At 37.0% G+C, this 15,414-nt stretch overlaps 2 protein-coding genes across 2 annotated transcripts in view; one reads left to right on the top strand and one right to left on the bottom strand.

Moving 5' to 3' along the window:
* The window catches only part of LOC140163767 (CST complex subunit STN1-like), a 40,710-nt gene extending 28,385 nt beyond the window's left edge, over positions 1-12,325 (bottom strand). Inside the window, exons 1-4 of the mRNA XM_072187082.1 lie at positions 12,194-12,325; positions 11,536-11,634; positions 10,743-10,835; positions 12-164 (exon numbers count right to left, since the gene is read on the bottom strand). Of these exons, the coding sequence (XP_072043183.1) occupies positions 12-164; positions 10,743-10,835; positions 11,536-11,634; positions 12,194-12,317 (469 nt within the window). The 5' untranslated portion in view covers positions 12,318-12,325. The remainder of the gene's footprint in view (positions 1-11; positions 165-10,742; positions 10,836-11,535; positions 11,635-12,193) is intronic.
* Positions 12,326-15,112: 2,787 nt separating this feature from the next.
* The window catches only part of LOC140163766 (GATOR1 complex protein DEPDC5-like), an 82,615-nt gene continuing 82,313 nt past the window's right edge, over positions 15,113-15,414 (top strand). The window contains 1 exon segment of the mRNA XM_072187081.1: positions 15,113-15,285. Within this exon segment, the coding sequence (XP_072043182.1) occupies positions 15,243-15,285 (43 nt within the window). The 5' untranslated portion in view covers positions 15,113-15,242.

Below are 15,414 nucleotides of genomic sequence, written 5' to 3'. Positions count from 1 at the left end.
ACCATACTCACTAAAGTATGCAGCTGATATTTCTCTATTTCCTCTGAATAATTTCACCCTTCCTCTGACATGAATGATATCTCCTAGCTCCAAACGAATCATCTGCTTTCTGTCAAACTCTTGGAGGTTTTGTCTTACAGCTCCAGCAAATGAACTAGAATCACCTAATTGACAAAACAAAATATACAAGAATGAAATTATCAAATATTATTATTTATTTTATTTTATTGGAACTTATTTATTGGAACAAGCTCCTTCAAACATCATTTTAAGAGCAATTTGCTTTCTAAACCGGTTTACCAGTAATTATTCTTTGACTCCTGTTCACATCTTATTTTTTTTGTAATGTCTTGTCTTGTCCTGTTTGTTTTTCGTTTGTACTGTTTGCGGCAACCCGCACTCCACGAGCTTGCTCCCCAGCGTGTTGCCCCACAACTTTATTTCAGGTTTTTTTATTGATGCCCCTCTTAATCTTGTCTCAGGCCCACTCTTGTCCTGTCTCTTGCCTTTTAATAGGTTGTTTGTTCTTACGTAATCGCATCTGACTGTCATCAGTGGGCTTGTGATCGGATTCACTACTTTGCTTTGTATGTAAAAAATGTTTGGTTTGTAAATTATGGCATTTGTCATTTATACTATGTATTTTTGAAGTTGTGAAATAAATGTTTCTTGAATTGAATTGAATTGAATTTTGGCTATATGATTTTGTACTTGATCAAAACTGTTTTTCAGTTTGGCCCAGGGGTCAAACTAAACTAAATACATCAAAATACATTACAAATACATTACAAAACAATAAAATAACACACCATAAAACATAATTATACAATCATCCAGCATAAAAATAGGAAATTGCTTGATGAACATTGACCCTAGAAAATTAGAGTCTGTAGTATGAAGAATGGCCATTACTTGTATATTGCAAATACATTACAAAACAATAAAACAACACACCATAAAACATAATTATACAATCATCCACCATAAAAATAGGGAATTTGCTTGGTATGAACATAGACCCTAGAAAACTAGAGTCTGTAGTATGAAGAATGGCCATTACTTGTATATTCTTTTAATAACAAACTCTATCTGTACATCTTCAAATGTTTGCATGAATCTGCTCCTTCACACCTTGCTAAATTAACCTTGTCTTTTCATTCCACTGGTCCAGCATTGTGGAACTCTCATATATCCATATCAAAACGATGCACTTGTCGGTTGCTACATGTGTCTCAATCAGTCTCATTTCACATAAAAACTAGGACTAAATACCAGACTCATCTGAAGTGGAGGTCACTTCAAATAATCCCCAAGTCTCATGGTTTAGGAATACAGAGAACATTCTTGAACCATGAGACTTGGTGATTATTGGAAGTGACCTCCAATTGAGATGAGCCTGGTATTTATTCCTAGCTATTATGTGAAGTGAGACACATGTAGCAGCCGACAAGTGCATCGTTTTTAATATGGATGTACACATATTGCATCATAAGTGTTATACCTCCAAGAAATGTTCATTTTATCTTTCACATGTGAATGAAATATTATGAAGCCCATTCATGAAAGTATGATCTGAGAAACAGAACATAACAAAATGAAATAAAAAAATTTTAAGTTAAAGAATAGACATAATCCACAAAAAAATATTATTTCATCTTCAGTAAGAAGTAAACATGTTGAGTATACTAGTATTTTATAGGTTTATAGCTACATTGTTTTTACCGTAAGTCCGATTCTCATGAATCTTTACATGAAGAGCAACAAAGGTGTTACTTTTAGACTCACAATTGACAATTAATATTGCTGTTGATGGTCTAAGGGTACGTGCGGTCAATTTTTATGCATATATCCTATATTTAGAAGTTCATGGTTTACATCGTTATAACAAATATATCGTCTTTGGTAGACAGCAAAAATGTTTATGCACATTGGTGCACTCTCGCATAATTGTCCATGTATTCACATGCATATAATTATGTGTACAATATATGTGTGTGGGGGTGAGTGGGGGTATGTGTGTGGGGGTGTTTGTAAAAATATAAATGTAGAAATGAAGGTAAATTCAAATTTTGGCACAAAAGTGAAGCATTCAATTTAAATTCATAGGCAAAAAAATAAATAAAAATAAATTACCGGGAATTGAACCTGAGCCCTTCTATTATTAACTGCCAGTCGCCTTATCAACTGAGCTCTTGAAGTGTTGTAATTCTTCATGCACCTTTGTACTATAGATTCTTTATAAACAAATAAAAAGTGTTTAAAAGTAATCCAATTGTTTTATGCCATAATAATTGGCTTATCGAGTAGAGACGGTATTCACACCTGTTCTTCACAAATTAGATTCCAAAACTTGACAGAAATAGAAAAAACGCATGGTATGCAAACCTGTAAACAGAATAAAGACATAGCATTAAAATCTTTATTGTGTCTGCATACCGTGACACAAACGCATCTTTGGTATGCAAAAGTCAATAATGACTGTAATAAATGAACTACCGTGCAAGCGCACAAACTTCTATTGCTACTATAGAGGCCCTGCATGCTTATCGATTGGCTCCAAACAAGGGATTTGAACTGGCGTCCTCACCGTAATCATGGTGCAGTGCAGTCCATTCAATTAAATGTTGTCATCAACCTATTTGATCGTGCATTTGTTATGTGTGTGAGGGTAGTCCGCCATTTTACGGTATGATACGTCATATGCGCAACCTCTATTGCATACAGATTAATTAGAAATTAGAGTCTGGTTGGTTTTTTTTTCAGAATATTATTGAACACAGATGTGATTTTCTTATTGCCAACATTTTTATAATCTAAAAGCGATGAATAAAGTTTTGAAGACGTAAACTTAAAATTTATACATTGTTATGGTCTAAAGTATAACAAACATGTCGAGTTACATATAGCTCAATGGTAGAGCATCTACCATTTACATTGTAAACAGGCAAATTTGAGGCCATGGGTTCAAATCCTACATGGTTGCTTTATTTGTTTTTGATCACAATATTTTATTCTTTCATTTTATTTACTTCAATAGAAATTAGATTAGATTTCAGATTTTGGTTGGTCTAAATATTAAATATTTTACAAGTTTGTAGACTTAATTTTTTGGCATTCAAAGTGATTAATTGTGTTTTTAAACAGGGACAAAAAAAGGGTATATTTAGCTAAATTGTTCATTTTTGTGGAAAAGGAAAATGATAAGAGCTGCTTAGCCTCCCAATTGTAAGTCCATATCTTAGTGCAGTTGTAGTGCAATAACACAATAAGTGTTACAACATTGTAGCCCATGAAGAAATGCGAGTAGAATAGCTGATAAAATCAATGAAAACTATACAGACTTAGACAGAAAGTAAGAAGTAGCAACCTTGTCGCATGACAGAAAGTAAGAGTAGCAACCTTGTCTCATGATAGAAAGTAGCTCATGTGTCAATACTATAACTTGGCGGGAGAAACTTGTTTTCATTATGAACTCAGTACTAACTATATATATAGGCCATGTGATAAACATTTTATGAATTTTAGTTCTCTCCACATTTCCTCATCTGTTTTAAACAACATGGCTGTGATTATACTACAATACATCAGCATACTCCTATTGTGCCACAGACTGGTACTGACTTCAGCAGCCACTCACCAGTCACCATGCTACCCATCAGGAAGTATTCCATGTAAAGTCTACAACCATACAAGACTGGATTGTGCCTACAGGAACCTAGTGTGCATACCACTATTACCAAGTAATGCATCTCTGCAGGTGATTGAGTTGAGCCACAACAAGCTTAATGTTATTCCTGGTGATGCATTCAATGGAATGAACAACTTGCTTGATCTGGATTTGTCTCGGAACAATATCTCTTACATCTATGACAATAGCTTCAAAGGGCTACACCAACTCTTCCAACTTGACCTGTCATTCAATAAATTGAAAAACTTGACCAGAAGTTCATTTAGAGATCTTGTTTTATTACAGATACTTAATCTTCAAGGCAATTTCATCACCAATTTCAATTCTTCAATATTTGCAGCACTAACAAACTTGGAGGACCTCAACATTGATTTTGAAAGCTTCAACAATATGACAAACACACCTTTCATTAACCTCACATCTCTGCAGACTCTTTCATTGGATATCTATTTGACATTGTCTGATTGTAATGCCACCAGAGAGCTCTTCAATGGACTTAGTAAATTAGAAAACTTAAACTTGGTTTATGGAATCTGTACCAATTTTGATTTCTGCCCACTTCTCTCACTGCAGACATTAAGCGTTTCAGGTATTGATCCTGGCCTAAACATAACAAACGAATGTTTTACAGAAATTCCTTTGAAACATGTTGAAGCTTACTCTGTTGAACTGTACTCTCTATATGCGTACCTACATCACCTCACAAGTCTTCATATTGAAACATACAAATGTGTCAATGAAATCATCACAGATTTAAACTCACTGAATTCTCCACTTCATAGCTTACATGTAAGTCTAGTGTCATTTTATGCTGTCAACCTACTTAACTCCACATTTGAAGGCTTAGCAAAATGGAATGCAACTTTGAATGAACTTGAAATCTTTGCTACTGGGTTTCATGTTGAAGGTTCTCCTTTCAAGTGGTTTCCTAATCTGTGTGTGCTACGGTTAATTGGGAAAAATGTTGATCCGCAACCTGTTAAGATGTTCTCGGCAAATGCCTTTGACGGTTTGGAAAACTTAAGTGAACTACAATTATCTTTTTTATATTTCAATGTATTTGCATCAGATGCACTGAAAATATTTGGCACATACAATTCTCTCAAGGTTCTGAACTTGGCTGACAATGAGATACAAGATGATATCACATATGATCAGCTTTGTGTGATCACATCACTTGAGATTTTGGATTTAAAATACAATAACATTCATTCTTTTCCATATAGCTTTCCATGTAACCAATTTTTGTAAAACATTAAAGGTTAATAAGGCACCATCAAGACGGCCTTCATTTAGCGATAGCATAGATCTAGTAGATATTTGTCACAATGCACCTAATCTGGAAATTTTAGATGTCTCATCTTGGATCATTCATCTTGGTAAATGTTCATGTCCAAAACTTACGACTCTTTATCTCAATGATATTATGCTTTTCAATGATATGGAAGATGATGAAGTAATTGTACCTAATTTACAAAGTCTTCATGCAGCTAATGTTAACACAGGCTCACAGTATACTCAAAACATGATAAAAACAGTCCTGAATACATTCAAATCACACAAGCTGCAATTTCTTGACTTACATTCAAATGTAATATCTGCTATTGGCAAAGAAGACGCTATGTTATTGGGCAACTTGACATGGCTAGATTTAAGTAATAATCAACTTGTATCACTTAGTAATCTACAGAATCTGAATCATATGCACACATTACTTTTGAGTGGAAACAAAATTACAGTTGTACCAGAGTCATTTCTATCTCAATCAACCCATCCAGAACTTAAAACATTAGAGCTTCAAAATAATCCACTATTATGTGATTGCAGTGTTATGGCATTGAAGAAGTGGTTACTAACTGATCAAGTTGTTAGTCTTATTGATGGTCATATTGAATATCCCAGTACTGATGACTATAACTATATTTGCCATTTGCCAGACTCAAAATACGGATTAAGTGTGACAGAGATCGACCTAGACTGCAAACCAAAATTGTGGATGTACATTTCCATAGGTTTAGCATGTTTAATTGTTGTAGTCATTACAACAATGATAGTGGTACGGTATCGGTGGCACATTCAATACATACGCTTCATACTGTTCAACAGAAGACCATATCAAAACTACCTTATCAATAATGATGATGATGTTCTTGGTGATGATGAAGATGAGGATGGTGTACCCCGATATGATGCTTATGTAATATACCATGGACAAGATGAAGACTGGGTAGATGGTGAACTTCTAGTCAACATTGAGGAAGGTGAAGAACCATTCAGGCTTTGTCTTAAGACCAGAGACATTCGTGCAGGCAGACTCATCTTCAATGAATTGTCACTTCACATACAAAGAAGTCGCAAAGTTATTGCAATCCTCTCGCCTCATTTTGTTAACGACAATTGGTGTCACTTTGAACTAAACATGGCACATCGCAGGGTTCTAGAAGAGAATCCTAATGTCCTGATCTTTATACTTCTGGAAGACCTTCCTGAAAGGAGATTAACTCTGCTGCTAAGACAATTATTTTGCAGAGTTGAGTGCCTTAGATGGCCTGCAGATGGACACGGACAATACCTATTCTGGCGGTGTCTTAAAGAAGAACTCAAAAGGCCTGTGCCATTAGATAGACGCTTTCAAGTTTAAAACTATAAAGGCCTATGCCATTTATCTCTGTGTGCCAAGAAGATCCTGACAATTTTATATGTGCATTTGTTTCAGGGCTTGGTGATCTTTCATCATGTGGACTTGTTGATTTTCATGGGATCTCAATGGTGCATTGAGATATTAAAGTAGTACAAGGGTGCTTTTCATCAAAGATCTAAGCCACAATAACGTGATGCGCCAACAAGATCCCAATTTTTTTCCCAATTTTGTTAGAAGACCAACTGAAGGCTCCAAAATCTGTTTTACTTTCTTTGGGATAATGTTGGTGCAATATATGTTACAATCTTAACGATAGTGACTGTTAAATTGACCACCATGATTCTCTCTCCCTGTCCTTTTAATTAAGAAATTAAATGGTAAAGCTTTATCATGCTACAGCATTATGCAATTAGGCTTACGAACTGGAGGGGGCCTCAGAAGCCCCTATAATTTTAGGAGGGGTTCAAATACCCTTTTACCCTCCCCCCCCAATAATTCCATGAGAAGTAAAAAATCTGTGATCAGATTCAGATACCAGATGCTTTTGACCTATATTTCTGCCTCAGAGGAGGGAGTCCCTTGCCCCCCCACCCCCAACAGGTCATCAACAAAATTTGGTTTGTCAGTCCCAAATGTTGACAATCTTCCTTTATGCATGTTGATGCCATCGACTGTGTGAGCTACGGCCAGCCGGATCTACAATCAACAAAATTAATAGTTGGCACACCTTGGCGTAATTATAGCATAGGGGATCTTTTCGGTGACCACTTCATAAATAAACCAATTTATTTATTTTTACCATTTTATAATCATTCTGAAGCATATGGTCTACTCCCACATCATGTGCAATATGAAGTTCATACGAGATTCTGTTGTTGAGTTATGAGAGAAAAACAAACACTTCATTGCTGCTCTGATAGTTCAACGAAATTAGCATCTGTTTGGTGAGAAGTATACAAACCTTCTCCTTTACCCTTCCCTCCCCCATCCCCCCTTATAATGTTGGGGAGACTGGAGAGCCGAAATGGGAAAAAAGCTTTCATCAACATTGAACTGGGGAGAGGGGTGGTGATTTACATTTAATATGCCAGAGTGTGCCAACATTAATTTTGTTGATTGTAGCTATGCTATGACTGACACCCAGCCTCTCATCAACCTACATGTAGTAAGGCAGTCGCAGCTTCATTTCCTCAGATACATCCTGAGTATGCCAGTGGATCGGAGGAGCTTCGATATGTTGTTCCATTACATGGCAAAAGGCTATCAGACTTAGATGCTGTTGGGGGATACCAACAAATATTTACGTAATTATATACAATTAGGTGCCATTTCCCAAATTTTAGGGGAACTCACTGGGCCTCAAGGAAGAACAGATGATTAATTGTGTTTTCAACTGATTGAGTGTCCTAGGTTAAAGAAGAAATAAAACAAACCAACAAACAAACATGTTCCCCACCCACCTTTGTTCCATAACCATTAAGGTATAGGACATTTTTTTTTGCTATAGCCCCCGAATGAAATGTATTTCATTATGTTTGTACTCACTAAGGTAGCATTGTGTGTGAATTTTACATCCAAACTAATTGCTATTCTTTTTATGGTAATTTTAGTGACTAAAATGGCCCAAAATGAGGGTTTTTCAATATTGCTGTCCATAATCATCACCCCCATAGACTTTACATGTAAAATAAAAAGGCCCATAAAAATTGAATAGCACTTAATAGTTTGGATGTAAAATTCTCACAAAATGCTTTTTGAGTGAATACAAAAATAATTAATACTTTTCATTCGGAGGCTATGTGAAATTTTTGTATTGTATTACTTGTGCAATGACATATATAGGTCCTTTCACAATAAAATGTCCATCTGAAACAAAGGTGCACCCCTCCCCCTATGGCTTGGATAAACTTTGTAGTTGCCTGCTCCGCAGTCGAATGAAATGAAGGTTTTGTGTGTTTGTGTTATTTGAGAATAGTAGAACCTTCCATTTTAATGTATTCTTTGTATTCTTTTTTTTTGTCTTTGCATATAATCCTTTTATTCTGATTTAGACACAAATATGTTTCCTATCTCTCACAACCACTATTTCAAATAAACAAGTATCTAAGTAAATTTCAAGAGAAATAATTTAGTTTATGTACAACATAAAATTGCATACACTTGTGCAAAGTCTGTAATATGTAAGTTTTGCCCCGGTAAACAAAACTAATACATATCAAATATGCAGTGCAGTGCTACTGTAAAATATGTGCTTGTCTTTTAATAATCTGCAAAATTATATTGAAATAAATTGGAATGTGTTACATCAAAGCATTCAGAGAATAAAAAAATATATAAAGAGACCTCATTTTGGGACTATGCCTAAACATAGAAAATAGAAGAAAGTGAAATATTGTTTATCTTGTTTATTATGTACTCATCTTCGCTATGTGGTATAATTAAGAATAAAAGCATCAAATAAATTCCAACAATTGCTCCCAGGAGAGTAATAAAATATCATCCTGAATCCTATTGTGCTCTTTCCAGGCATTAATTTGCTACTTATTATTTAATTGCGTTAATTTAATTACATGTTTCAAAATTATCTCAATTGCTCTAGGGGGTACATGTAAACTAACCATAATTGACATATTTGATGCAGGCATTTAGATCATATTAAACAAAAACAGCTTAATTACAAAATTGAATTTCAATCAACTTGATGTTCAAAAACCTTATATAATGATCAGAATAGATGGAATACTCTATTGAGAGAATTATATCTAATTTGTCAGCAAGAAGTTGGAATAGATTAATTAGACTGCTGCTTGAAGCAATGCTGGAGGGCCAAATCAAACTTACACAGCAAGATTCCTTCAACATGAGTTACTTTTGTAGATAATATAATTTTATATGTTCTCATGTCATCACATCTCGAATAGAATATCTCCAGAATACTCATAGTGTACTTGCCATAATACTTTCAACTCTTAAAAATTGTTTAAACACCTGCAGGTTTAAATCAGTGGAATTTGTTAGAAAAACGCATATCAGTAAAGACATTTAAAAAACACTTAAAAGCAGTAAAATTAAAGATTGAGAGTTAAATTTTGGTATGTATGTTTTTCTTGTATTAATGAAAATATTGTTGTAAGTAACTTAAAATCATGTGCTTCCTGATATGTTGTGACCAAGTTAGTGTATTGTTTGAGGGAGGGAGGAAAGGAGGGGGAGGGAGGGTGTTGTATTGTTTGAGGGAGGGAGGGAGGAATGGTGGGAGGGAGGGGAGGAGGAAAGGTGAGAGGGAGGGATGGGGAGGGAGGTATGGGAGGGAGAGACATTTAGGGAGGGAGGGAGGGAAGGAGGGAGGGAGGAGGAGGGATGGGGAGGGAGGGATGGGGAGGAGAGACATTTAGGGAGGGAGGGAGGAGGGAGGGAGGAGGAGGAGTAACAAATTATACTAGTCACCACTTGCTTGCATGGAATCCTCATCTTCAGTGATTTTGGGTTTCCAGCAGCAGTTAATTACACCAGTTCCATCATCCTAACCCTAACCCCTAAGGGCTTTTCGCCACGGGAAGGGAAAGAAGGAAAGAATAAAGAGAGAAAAGAAGGAAAGAAGTTGTTTGCTCTGGGTGGGATTCAACCCGAGACCCCTCGCATGCCAAGCACTCGGTCGGCGACACTTTGCCACGGGTCTTGGGCTTCGCTGGCCAGCTAAACCGTGCGGCCTATATATCACTTAGGGCGATTAAGCGCCATCACACCACGTGGGATGCATGCACCAACAGCGCATATATCAAGTAGTATTTTGTAGTATTCAGGCAGGTTAGGGTTAAGGAAGCCTATACTGAGTTTCGATAATGGTAACTCTAACCCTAACCCCTAAGGGCTTTTTCGGCGACGGAAGGGAAAGAAGGAAAGAATAAAGAGAGAAAAGAAGGAAAGAAGTTGTTTGCTCTGGGTGGATTCAACCCGAGACCCTCGCATGCTAAGCACTCGTCGGTGACACTTTGCCACAGGTCTTGGGCTTCACTGGCCAGCGAAACCGTGCCTATATATCACTTAGGGCGATTGCGCCATCACACCACGTGGGATGCATGCACGAACAGCGCATATATCAAGCAGTATTTTGTAGTATTCAGGCGGGTTAGGGTTAAAAAACTTAAAATCATGTGCTTCCTGATATGTTGTGACCAAGTTAGTGCATTGTTTGAGGAAGGGAGGGAGGAAAGGAGGGGGAGGGAGGGTGTTGTATTGTATTTAGGGGAGGGAGGAAAGGTGGGAGGGAGGGGAGGGAGGAAAGGTGAGCGGGAGGGAGGACTGGGGAGGGAGGGAGGGGGAGGGAGAGACATGGAGGGAGGGGAGGAAGGAGGGAAGAAGGAGGGAGGGAGGGATGGAGGGAGAGAGGGAGTATCAATTTATACTACTCACCACTTGCTTGCTTGCTTGCATGGATGGAATCCTCATCTTCTGTGATTTTGGGTTTCCAGCAGGAGCAGTTAATTACACCAGTTCCATCATCCACTAATGACAACAAAAAGACAAAGAAAACCACTCTGGGTGAAGCAGTGGCATAGCCAGGGGAAGAGAGGGGGGCAGCTGCCCTCTATGAGAAGTATAACCCCTCCCCCCTCACTGGGATGCTGACCATCCTGATAATTATGAGTTTTTATCCTTTTTTTTGGTCATATTTTCTCCCCCTTGAAAGTTGCTTTGCCAAAGTCCGGTCGATCCTTCATGTAATTATTTCGTGTAAGCTAATCCTAACTCTAACCCTAATCCTAACCCTAACCCTAAGCCTAATCATAATCATAACCCTAATCCTAACCCTAATCCTAACCCTAAACTAACCCTAAACTAACCCTAATCTTAACCCTAACCCTAACCCTAATTTCGTGTAAAATTACATGAAGGAATAACCCAAAGTGAGTCCTGGCTACGCCACTGGTTTGAAGCACTTTGGCCAGACTTTGTCTTTTACAGTTTGTCCACTCTGAAGTACAAAGTGACAATGCTCGTGTATTCAGCGCGAACCAGTGCGCAGTGCTGCATCTCTGTTGAGGTATGCGTGCCTTCAAAGTCGGCACAATGTGTGCGTCCGCGTCGGTACTTTGTACTTCAGAGTAGACTCACTGTAGGTATATATCCCAAAAGTCGTTGCAAATTTAACCAAGAATATGTTAACATCGATCAAGTTCAGAAGTTTAAGGTACTCTCAACTTACCCCCATACTGGAAGAATGTTGCTCTCTCATCGACCCTCACAACTCTGCCCAATATGTCCACTCTATAAATAGGATGGTTCCTGTATGCATAGGCTGCATCTAGATGTCAAGTTCACAAAAGGTATGAAAAGATTTAATTTTAAATTTCATTATTTTTAGAAAATGATATTAAAATGATAAAAGGATGAATGAATTTTATAAACAAATGAATGAACGAACGTATGAATGAACAAATGAATGAATGAATGACTGATAAATGAATGAATGTGTGAATGAACAACTGATGAATGAATGAACGAACGAATGAACATGAATGAAGGAACAAACAACTAAATGAAATTGAATGAATGCAGCTGAATTAATGACATGAATGAATGAATCTATAAAAAGCAAACCAAAAGAACGAAATGAATAAATGAATGAATGATTGATTGATTGATTGATTGATTGATTGATTGATTGATTGATTAATTAATTAGATGGTTAGGTGCATGAATGAATAAAACATAAAATAATAAACACAAAACAATAATATTAAAATTAAAATTACATAAAAAGATAACCACTTTGGAAATTTTGTACCTTAAAACTTGATGGACAAATAGAATTTCCATAAAAATTTAGAAGTTTTTTCCCTTTAATCTGGAAATGTTTGTACCTTCTCCTCCAGGATATGGTTGCATCTGTAGTATATCAGCAATGTACAGTTTGGCATAGGCACGATGTACTGGGTCCAGACCCCACTGATCTTTGGGAATATAATCTACTGACGATGATGACATCTTGCACTGAGCCTTGAAAGAAAAGAAGAAAACATTTGCATGCATGTGTCACAGTACTCGAATCTCCGCGCATGCGCAACCTGTCAGATCGCCACCAAAGGCTGCAAGCATGAGTCCCTCGCAACGCTCTGCGGGGTCTATTGTTCTATTGTTTCCAATTAGAGTGCTGACATATTGGAAAATGTTGCCAATCAATATTCATGAGAGTGTACATTCAACGTCCAGTTTTCAAATTGGGTGACTTGTGTTTGGCAGGTGTGAAATACATCTGACTGGGCGTTTTAATTACGTAATGAATAAAGGCATTGACATCATCGAATGGCTGCCCAGTGCTGTTATGTGTTTAGTTATTATATAGGCCTAATAACAGGGGTGGAATTTCGTGGGAGTCTGAGAGTCGACTCTCGCAGAGACTCTCGTAAAATCCTATTGCGAGAGTCCATGTGGATCGGATCAGCGAACTTACGTTTAAGTTCAACACGCCTTAAAACTCAAAGCCTGCAAAATATAAAGGAAAAGTCGCCAAAGATGCAATGACATATGGAAGTGAGAGTATGATGACACATATATTAAAAACTTAACTTTGTTAGTTTATTTGTTAGTTTGTTTGTTTGAATGCATTTTACATAAGCCTACATATAATAATACCTGTTGGACTCCCGCAAGATGGTTCAACGAGAATCGATTTACGGGAATCCATGGACTCTCATAAAACTCTCTTGCGAGAATCCACTTGGACTCCTGTGGCACTTTACGAAATTCCACCCCTGTAATAATTATTATTAAATGTATTCATCATTCCTTTCTTTTCCCTTCTCTGTACTTATTCTTTCCTAGGCCTACACTTTATCACTCCCTCGCTCTACTTGTCCCCTCTCACCCTCCCTCTCTCATTCCCATCATTTTCCTTATATTTCTATTTATCTACTTGTCTTTATTATATCTTTTCATTTCTCCCTTCCTCCAGCCCTCACTCATTCTCCATATCCCCTCCTCCCCTCTTCCTCCCTCCCCCCTCCCAAGACTTCTCACAGGGGTGAATCTGCCCCTTCCCAGCCCAACCCCCTCCCCTCTTTGGGTACACCACTATTTCTATACCAATCTCCTTCTTAAAATAAAATTAAATGGAAATTTCTTAAAAACAACCTTTATAGGCCTATATACTTATGTAGACTTACAATTTCTTAAAAACAACCTTTATAGGCCTATATACCGGTACTTATGTAGACTTACACATGTACATAGCGATTACGGTACCATTATAGTGTAATATCTATATGTGGAAATGGCAGCCTTCATACATTCTAATGTGTAATCGATCAGCAAGAGCATTCAATTTATTTAAATGAAGCGCCTAAAGTCAGGTGGGTGGTAAAGATATGATTGCATCGACAGCTAAAGCCTCCTATAGACTTCAGACCCACACAAACACACATTTGGGATATACGTGGGAACAATGTACCACTTTACACATGACTGCCCTTACACATGACTGTATTGTGGTCACTTATTGATACTCACCTGTTGTATAGAGCGTTAATATGATGCCGGATCAGTGACCAATTTAATGGCGGAACCCCTTTGTTCAAAACAATGGTACCACTTTTTATGAATAGCCTGTCGCAACTTCTAATCGGCATCAAACGAACAAAGCATTATATAATCTATTGCGACTCTATTTCTATTTGGTCCCTCGGGCATAAACAACCGTTTAGTCATGAAAATATATGAATGAACCCTGAACCCCTAATTCATATCTATATATTATGATAAACATCTAGTGCCGTACTATTACGCTGACTTTCGTATTCGGCGAGGAGGACGATTTCGACCTCCTGGTTTGTTTACAAACAGAGAGGTAGACAAAAAAACCGCTCCGCTTGTCCAAACACTCAAGTATCAGAAGGATGGTCCACAATAGCGTGATTCACGTAACCTGAATAGGGATTAAAAAGCTGTCACGTAGAACCATGTGCTTCTATTGTCCAATTTGCCATCAAGATTTCATATGGAAACAGTTCAGACCCAGTACCACGATCATGTCAGTAATTAATATTTTGTTCTGGGTCTGATTATTCGGACTAATAAACATCAAGGTCGTGTTTGAGTGATTGCACAGGGAATTGCACTAAATCCATTCAACTTAAGTGATGACTTGTGTTGAATAGCGTAAATCGGCTTATCCCTCTCCTCTTGAGTGGATTAGGATTTTTTGTGGATTCTCCTTCTATAATATTAGTACTAGCTCGATGGTTGAGGTAAAGTTGTCAGAGTACTTTTTGCAATTGAACAATCTTGTCAACTTCTTCAAACTTCTTGTTTATTTCAGAATTCAGAATTTTGCAAAAACTTTCACCACAACCCTATCCTTAGTAGTAATTTATATCAAACACTGAATAAACAAGTAAACAGTTACCTTTACTCATTGGCTGGAACACTTCACTACAATTTAAAAAGGAAGTACTTAATTTACCAGGGCAGCAATTTGCAATCTTGAGAACAGCTGATTTCTGCACAGCTGATTTCTTGTCAAATTGTCAACAAAAGGTCAAAGGTAAACAGGGTGTTGCTTATGCGAGAAACTTTTACCTAAATACTTTATTGAATTGACCGTATTTGCTGCAATTAACATGATTTTAATAATTAAATTTGACGTATTTGCATACTTAGAAACGTTGTAAAAAGAAAATACGTGATGAAATTGATCGATTGTTGTAAAAAATTGGAATTTTTAGTCAATTTTAGGGAAATATGATTTTGAGTATAGGAACACCATGTTCAGGAAAAAAAAACATGTCAGCGCCCTGGATGTGGGAGGATGCATGAAGCAGATTGGTAAATTGTATGCACGATTATGCTTCGAAATGTAGAATTTATCAGAATTTAATGCATTTAGGGAACAACTATTTGTTCTTCTAAAGCATCATGAAGAGTTTTAAGCTGTGGGTTCACCAGAAAGGATTTAGTGGTAAGATTAGATTGTTTCCTAATTAAATTGGCTTGCATGTTTGTCATGACTGTTTGTGTTTTGCATTCCATGTTTGTGTCGAAACTTCGGCGATCTTTTCCCTATAAAATTTGCTGTAAACCTTTGACG

Source organism: Amphiura filiformis, chromosome 11, assembly GCF_039555335.1.
Source record: "Amphiura filiformis chromosome 11, Afil_fr2py, whole genome shotgun sequence".
Taxonomy (NCBI): Eukaryota; Metazoa; Echinodermata; class Ophiuroidea; order Amphilepidida; family Amphiuridae; genus Amphiura; species Amphiura filiformis.
Note: the sequence above shows the minus strand (reverse complement) of the source record. Positions and strands in the feature narration are given on the sequence as shown.